This window comes from Meriones unguiculatus, chromosome X (genome assembly GCF_030254825.1).
Source record: "Meriones unguiculatus strain TT.TT164.6M chromosome X, Bangor_MerUng_6.1, whole genome shotgun sequence".
Taxonomy (NCBI): domain Eukaryota; kingdom Metazoa; phylum Chordata; class Mammalia; order Rodentia; family Muridae; genus Meriones; species Meriones unguiculatus.
The window spans coordinates 18,437,992-18,446,607 of record NC_083369.1 but is presented as its reverse complement, the minus strand read 5'-3'; the positions used below and the strand labels follow the sequence as shown (position 1 = coordinate 18,446,607).

Genomic DNA, 8,616 nt, shown 5'->3' with positions numbered 1-8,616 from the left:
TTATCTGGAGTTAAACAGCAGTCATTCATAAACCAGCTGTATACCCAAATCACCACACAGAGACTAGGATTTATTTAATTAACATAGAGCACAGTGCTGGGCGATAATTACTCCATCCTAAACCTCCAAGCCCGCATAGCTTCCTCCCATTCAGATTTCCCACATTATACTTGCTTTTTTGTCATATCATAAGTCTGGTTCATCTCTCCTCATGGTTTCCAAGACTTCTCCTGCCAATTTCTGCTCTCCTCCTCCTCCCTTCTCCCCTCTGGACCAGTATGTTGCACCCTATTCTCTCCATTGCCTATTAGCATTGTGGCTGGTTGTTTTGTTCACAATAAAGAGAACAAATGGTGGCATGTTTACACAAATTTGAGACAGGTGATGCTTAGAATAAGCATCACAATGCAATATCCGGATTGAAACCAGATAGTGTGGTAGGGAATTTGAACGAACGAGGGTAAATTGTATACATTCCATACATTATACCAAACACACATGCTAGGCAAGCCCCTTAGCACCCCAAGCCCTCGCTGTACTGGAACACTGATTTGTGATGCAATTTGTATTTGTACCTTTCCCCTACTGTCTTATTGCCAAAAACCTGGAGTGATCAAAGCATGCCCCTATCTCAATTTTCAGTCTTCAAGATCATGTCCTACCTTTTCATCATGACTTCCAAGAGCTTCCAACAACCTCCCCTACTTCATGTCACTTCTTCCCACACTCTGCTCACAGTGAGCATCTGCAGCTGCTTAGCTTTCTGCTGGGTCCACTCACACTATTTCCTCTTCCTGGACTCTTTCTTGTCTCCTCAGCATCTCCTGTTTGCTCAGGTCTCCTTTCCAAGAACTTTCCCCTCATCCTTCCCAAGTGTAATCCCCTGCGACTCCCACATCCTGCTTTAATTTTATCTCATGGATTGATTCTATGTAATAAAGCTGCCTGGTAACTTATATCCCCCACCCCCACCCCATGAATCAAGGGAGCTCTGGGAAGACTTAGCTGATCTTTTCAAAGTGTTGTCCTAGGACAGAACTTTGTGTATAGTAGTATTATCAGCGAACGTGTTAGATGAATAAACTCCGGAAAAGAAGCTGTGCGGACCACCTCAGGGTCAGAAAAAAGCCTTGGGAGGGATTGATACATTCAAAGCCATTATGGGAACCAGACACCAAGGAAAGGGGAAACACATGCCTATTCTGGCATTCCTCTTGCTATTATATACCCCTGTCTCCCTCTTATACCTGCCCCAAGGTGACACCGGAGGTCACACAGAAGAGTAAATTACCCCCAGGAGCAGGACATTCTTCTGTTCCCTTCCTAGGGCTTATACTGAGGCAGAACCACCCACCCTTGGCTGCACGATGGGTATCTCCAGCCATTGCATAGTGTTGGTAGACTCCAGGTACCCTGGAATCCCCTCTTCCTGGTCCACAGACATTCCTGGGAGTGCCATAAACTTTCTCTTGGCTTCTCTCCAGTGAAGAAGAACCCTTCCTCCATATCAGAGTTGAGGCCCCTCCACATAGGCATCGAATCTTGATGTTTCTTCATGCTCTTTCTTCAGTGGCACTGGATGAGCCCAGCAGTAAAACTATTTAAACTCTCAGGAACACTGTAGGGAATGGGGCCTGGGGAGGCTGGGATGAGGGTTAAGTTTTTCTAGAGTCTTTTGAAAGCCTTGGCCACCTGCCTAGATCTGAGTCATGGACTGTATGTCCTAGAGAACTGGCTTGCTAGCCATCTGCTCTGAGCTTAAACAGCCTAGGGGCCTTGGGATGCTTTGTTCAAATTCATCAAGGCAGTGTAAGAACTGGACAGCTAGGACCTTGGCCAGTCATGGCCTTTGAAGGTATAGAGCAAAGTTACAGAACTGATACCAGAACATGTTTACAGAATGGCAGGTCCCAGAGTGGAGAGCTCCCAGAGCCATACCTCTCGGTCCCCCTTTCAAGAAGTGATGTGTTATGAACAGCTGTTTGATACCAGGCCCATTCCCAGAAACAAGCAGTGTGTCTTTAACCAAGTGAAGGAATCAAGGTCAGGAGAGGTGAATCACCTTGTCATAGAGCAGTGCCTGGTTGATTCAGTAAGACCAGATAACCAGGTGGCAAGTAAATGATGGTCATACCTTTCAGTGGACAGACAGCCAGATAAGATAGATTGGAGACCCATAAAAGTAAGGAGCTTCTGAAGCTGATCTTTTCTTTTTCTTTTTTTTTTTTTTTTGCCAGGACTTCTAAACTCTGGATTCACAGTAGATGCAACTAGAGACCTTGTCCTTTTCTTTTTTACATAGGAATTCAGTGTGTAGTCATGGTTGGTTTAAAACTTGAAATGTATACCAGGCTGGCCTGAACTTAGAGATCTGCCTGCCTCCTCAACAGTGCTGAGATTAAAGGCGTGTGCCAACACACCCAGCTTTCACTACAGAGCTTTGTTTATAAGGTTTGTTTTTATTGTAGTGTGTGTGTTGGTGTGTGTGTGTGTGTGTGTGTGTGTGTGTTTGCAGGTGCTCTTGTGGACCAGGGGTGTTGGATTCCTTGGAGCTGGAGTTGTGAACTGCCCAACACAGGTGCTGGGGATCTTCTGGTCCTCTGCAAGAGTAGTTAGTACTCACTCTTAATCAATGAGCTAGTTGTCTCCCTAGCCCCCCTAGAGATCTTTGTGTGTGTGTGTGTGAAAAGTCTTTATTTTAAGAAAATCAATTAGGTAACAAAAATTTAACAAGTTTCACTTAACAAAATACACCCAAAAGGAAATCACAGTACAAAGAAAGCTTTGAGTCAAGTCCTCACCAATTCCTATAGTATTAGTATTGTGTCTCAATCCTCAAAACTTTTAAAAAGCCTAAACTTAACCTAAAGATTTTAAATGAAAAAATCAACTAGAATGAACATGAGAAATGCTGCTGTTTGCATCAGGGATCTAGCACCTTTGAGTTCTCCAGAAAAGTATATGCTCCCAGTGTGTCCAGTGTGGTGGGCTTAAAGATCCACTCAGCATACTTAACACTACTTAACTCAGATAACATCAGTCTTAAGTATACCACCAGAAATGTTCATTGAGAAAATCCGAGGAAAACTGTTTTCGTTTACTCGATATGACATGCTAGAAGAAAAGTTTGCATGAGAAACACCGAAGAGGTAATTTTTAAATTCAGATTTCACGAATTCATGGCGCACAGTGGGTCTCCCGGCTTCCTCTAGACTTATAAGCTGCTGCTGACTGCTTTATTGTCTGCCTGTGAAATATTTGAGTGAAAGAACGCAAATGTTCCTACCACACTAATCATATCCACCCAGGATATCCTGATCGCTGTAACTGATCCCATAATAGCCACTCACTGACTGGCTCTCTAGACCACTGTGAGATACTTGGGCAGCTGACACTCCCAGGGCCTGCATCACCTGGCTGCTCTAAGCCACAGTGATAGTCCCTGCTGTTGAATTCAGGAAGAATTTTATGTGTCTATGCTGCATGTTGGCCCTGTCTTTCCCCTCAGCTATCACTGCTTCTTCATGAGAGGCAAACTCAGCATGAGCTTCTCCTGTCCTTCTTTCATCGGGGTCAATAGGAACTCTCACAGGGGCTGAGTGGAGAGAAGTTGTAAATGTCGTTCTCCTTTGTTTTGTAGGGAAGCCACCTCATGTGGCTACAGTGGCAGGTGGCGCTCTGCACTGGGAACTCGCTGTCTCCGTATCTGTGGTCATTCCTTCCTGAGAGACAGTAGCTGAGGTCTCTCCCAAAGAGGTCATCGGTGAAGCCATACCATCACCGAGGCCACTGTATTCTTCATAACCTCCATAGCCTTCACTAGAGGCACCAGACCTCATCCTATCCAGGTCTGCCTGTTTCACAGTGCCGATGTACTTCCGGGCTGTGCCAGGTCGGTCATAGGCCCAGGTCTCTGCACAGACATAAACTTCAGAGGCAGATGTGAGTATGATCTAACTTCCTCCTGACTGCTTTTGAACATGTCAGTATACATATGCCCTATTCTCTCCGTGAGCTTCCCTAGAGCTTTCTCAGCTAACTCTTGTGAGGCAAACTGAATAAAGGCCTCCCCTGTAATCTCGACCCTCTGGGTCCACAGGTAATGTGATCCCGTTTGGACAATTTCCAACCCTGAGAAGAAATGGACGATTTCTTCCTTTGTGCATCCAAACGGGAGTCCCCAAAGCCTCACAAAGCCATCATTGGCACTGTTGATGCTGTTTGTACCACATGCTTCAACACCCAATCTATTTTGGTTCTGTGTGACTTGAACACCTTAATATACCGGTGTCCCATGCTTTCCCTCTCTTTTTTCAGAGCCATTTTTACATCGTCTTCTGACTCAACATCAACAAAAGCCTCACCACTCTGCCTGCCGTCTCTAACATAAGTGAACTGCGACCCCATATTGAATTGTGCAGTCAGCGAGGACATTTTGTACAACCTCTATTGAGTAGGAGCAGGGTAGGCCACGGAGTTGGACCACATAGCCTTTACTTCCCTCAGGGCCCAGTATTATGAAAACGTGACAGGGCTGATGTCACACAGGCCTGGGCAATTTTTTCTAGCGTAAAGAAGCACCACAGGGAGGAGCCTCAGTCGCCGAGGCCTGCGCCTCGTCCCCACAGGCCCGGAGGCGGCGCGGCAGGCGCCACATGTAACCGTTGGCCGGCCCGGCCGGAACAGCGCGAAGGGGGCGGGGGGTGGCGCGAAGGCGAGAGCTTTGCGTTGTGCTGTGCTGAGGGGGCGGAGGTGTGTGGCGAAGTGGAAAGCCGCCGAGTTGCGGGAGACCTCCAGGGTGAACCATGAGTCGTGCCAACCGGCAGAAGATCCAGCTGGTGAACTATGTGGAGGATTACCTAGACTCTATTGAGTCGATGCCTTTAGACCTGCAGAGGAATGTCTCTCGGATGCGGGAGATCGACGCCCAATACCAAGAGATCCTGAAGGAGTTGGATGGCTACTATGAGAAGTTCAACCAAGAGACGGACGACACCCAGAAGAGGCGGGTGCTGCGCTGCATCCAGAGGGCTCTGATTCGTAGCCAGGAGCTGGGCGATGAGAAGATCCAGATCGCGAATCAGATGGTGGAGCTGGTGGAGAACCGCAACACGCAGTTGGACAGCCACGTGGAGCTGTTGGAAGCCCACCAGGCCACCAGCAGCAAGGCAGGCCAGGATAAGTCCAAGAGTGAGGCGCAGGCAGGTAGGCCGAGGAAGCGGTCCCGGAGGCAGCGGAACGACGACAACCGTGAGGACGAGTCCAACGATCAGGACCACGATGACACCTCCTCAGGTACGCCCAAGGAGAAGAAAGCGAACACCTCAAAGAGGAAACGCTCCAAGGCCAAAGCAGACAGTGAGGAGTCTCCCGCCGACCTCCCCGTCGACCCCAACGAGCCCACGTACTGTCTGTGCAACCAGGTCTCCTATGGGAAGATGATCGGCTGCGACAACGACGAGTGTCCCTTCGAGTGGTTCCACTTCCCTTGTGTGGGGCTCAACCATAAGCCGAAGGGAAAGTGGTACTGCCCCAATTGCCGGGGGGAGAACGCGAAGACGATGGACAAGGCCCTGGAGAAGTCCAAGAAAGAAAGGGCCTACAACAGATAGTCTGTGAACATTCACTCAAGAACAAGCCCACAGTGGATTTATGGCGTTGCTGCCTTGTCAGACATGTAAGGACGGTCAGATGGATCCCCCACCCACCCCACCCCACCCCGTATGGCGGAAGCAGCCTGTGTTTTCACGGTGTACCTTGTCACCAGGCTGGGTCCGCAGCATTTTAGAAACTACAAATACAGGTTCGGATTAACATGTCAGCAAGTGTCAGACTGATTTTTTGGGGTTGGGGAGTGACTTGGAAGGAAGGAACCTAACGTGTATAAAGAAGACATTTAATTTGGCTGTTTTAACAAAAATGTATGGTTTAAAAAAAAAAAAAAAACAGGTTGCTGAAGTACAGCAATGTGCTTCTTGTTTCCAAAATGTATATCCACATGACAAGTTGGTCAAAGGTTTAAAGTTTAAATATAATTGTTTTTTTTAAAGTTAAATGGGTAAATTTTACATGACATTTTATATATGGCCTAATCCCCAACTGGCCGTTTTTAATGACTGGGTACATTTTTAATAGGTCAGACACATGTGATCCAGGCAATGGGTCCAAGTCCTGCCTTTGCTACCCTAAGTCATAATGTAACAACCTTTAACTTATATGAAGTGTATAAAAGTACATTTCTGCCGTCTTGCTCCTGCTGTATTATAACTGGAAGTGCAGCCTTGTACTGTTGTGAAGCCAAGGTGCATGTCCTCCTGCGTGCATGAGCTGTATAGATGTTGCATCAAGAAATAAATGAAACTGGGCCAGTTTGTTTCTTGCATTTAATTTTAACATATAAATCATTAAAATGTTTTGTCTTAAAAATTTATACACCAGCAGTTTAGACAAAAGCCTTAAGCAAATTGTATATTAATTGATCTCACGTAATGAGGGAGTAGCCATCATGTCTGTGCCAGCAAATAAGTGTCCAAAAGTATTTAGAACAGAGGTTAGGGAGTGAGCACTCGTGAGATCCAGCCCCACCATCTGTTTCTTCTGTATGGCCTGTGAGCTAAGAGTGGTCTCTGTGTTCCTCAGTGGTTTTAAAAATCACATTTTATGAGAAGTCAAAGTCCTATGAAATTCAGACCTGCGTGCGTATAAATAAAAGACTCAGAACAAAAAAAAAAAAAAAAAGGAACCACCAAAGATGCCAACCACCAAAGAAAATTTATGGAAGATAAATTTTCCATGGGAGGAAGGCAGAGGCTCCAGGGAAAGTCCAGGTGCATCTTCTTTTTGTTCTTAACCTTCAGCAAGATGAGGCACAGCCCTCCTACTATGGAGCTGGAAAGATGCTGATTTTTTTTTTTTAATACAGAGTTTCTCTGTACAGCCCAGGCTGCCCTTGAACTCACAAGAGATCTATCTGCCTCTGCCTCCCAAGTGCTGGGATTACAGGCTTGTGCCACCAGCAGCTGGTTCCAACTAGAAATATTATAACCAATAATCATAATACAAAACCATCTGTCAAAGGATTAATATGTCCAGCATATAAAAGAGCTCTTCAAAACCACCAATAAAATTTTAGCCCAAAAGGAGTAAATGACTGGAACAACCTTATGAAAAAAATATGAATGGTTGATAAATACATGAAATATGTATCCTAATAATTAATCTTAGCTTCTGATCCTAGTCAATTAATAAAGAATTAAAAAATAATAATTAATCTTAGAGAAATGCAATTTAAAACTATAATGAAGGCCAAGCATGACAGCTCAAACCTGTGATTCCAAAACTTGGAATGCTAAATTGGGAGAATTGCCAGTTTGAGGTCACCCTGGGCTACATGGTAAGTTACAGGCCAGACTGGGCTACAGGGTAAAACTTTCTCAAAAAAAAAAAAATCCATGATAAACAGATACAGCTTTGATTTTGATAGTTGTCTGGTGGAAGTGTGAATTGGTAGGATCTCTTTGGAAACTGGCAGTGGCAAAAATCAAACATAAATCCATTGATTTTCCTCTAAAATAAATGAATCCATGTGTCCACAGAAGGATTTGTGCAAGAATATTTACAGCAACTTTATTTCTGAGAACAGCCCCCAAGTGTCCCTGAATATGTGAATTGTCCCATGGGATATGCATATGCCGTTGTTTGAATCTGTTTTGTCTCTGCCAAAGCTGATGTTGAGGCTTGATTCCCATTGGAATGGTATTGAGAGGTGACAAATTCTCTAAGAAACATTTAAATCATAAAGGATATGCCCCTTCTGAAGAATTAACACCCAAGTGAACTCTCAATATCCTGGGATGTGGGACTGGTTCGAATGCAATTGACTTTTTGCTCAGCAAAATGCCCCTCAGGTTTTGTCTCAAATACCCACCCTTGACCTTTCCATTTCTGCCATGAGGTGAGGAATATACGAGATCCTCACCAACAGCTGTGCTTTTGGACTTCCCAAGCTCTAGACTCATGAACAAAAACAGTCTCTCAGTCTCCTTGCTCCTCCCTCACCTTTGGTAGAATCTTCCTATGTTTTCCCAGGCTGGCCCTGAACTTGAGTGCTTCCTTCTTTAGCCTCCTGAGTACTGGGACTACAGGTGTGTTACCCCAGAAGTGCTTTTCTTTTTAGGTCACTTAGATTTGCACCAAGCATGGTGGCACACAACTTTAATCCCAGCACTTGGGAGGTAGAAGCAGATAGCTCTCAATGAGTTCAAGGACAGCCTGGTCTATGTAGCAAGTTCCAGAACAGCCAAGCCTACACAGTGAGACCCTGTCTCAAAAAACGAAGTAAATTACCTAGATTCAGTTATTTCATGATAGCAATGGCAGAAACATAAACCTGCAAACAACAAAAATACCATACAAGGGAATGCCACTGATCAAAAATAATGAATCACTTGATCAGTGCAATGATTTGGATGAATCTCAGAGTGATATACTAAGTTAGATAGGCCAGTTTCCAAATGTTACCACTGCTTAAATTGGTTTCTACGAAGTTCAAGAACAATCAATATGAATCCCTAATAGAAATCAGTACAAAGGTTGCGTTTGGCAGGGGTCAGGTGA

At 45.1% G+C, this 8,616-nt stretch overlaps 1 protein-coding gene and 1 pseudogene across 1 annotated transcript; one reads left to right on the top strand and one right to left on the bottom strand.

Annotated features, from left to right (window-relative positions):
* Positions 1–3,290: 3,290 nt before the first annotated feature.
* LOC110542648 (heterogeneous nuclear ribonucleoprotein F-like) lies at positions 3,291–4,513 on the bottom strand (annotated as a pseudogene).
* A 292-nt stretch (positions 4,514–4,805) lies between these two features.
* Positions 4,806–5,612, top strand: LOC110542647 (inhibitor of growth protein 1-like). The gene has a single exon (XM_060375338.1). The coding sequence runs from the start codon at positions 4,806–4,808 to the stop codon at positions 5,610–5,612; it is 807 nt and encodes a 268-aa protein (XP_060231321.1).
* Positions 5,613–8,616: the final 3,004 nt, after the last annotated feature.

What these genes read in the sequence shown, in the direction of transcription:
- LOC110542647 (XM_060375338.1), top strand. Translation starts at nt 4,806, where the DNA reads ATGAGTCGTGCCAACCGGCAGAAGATCCAGCTGGTGAACTATGTGGAG.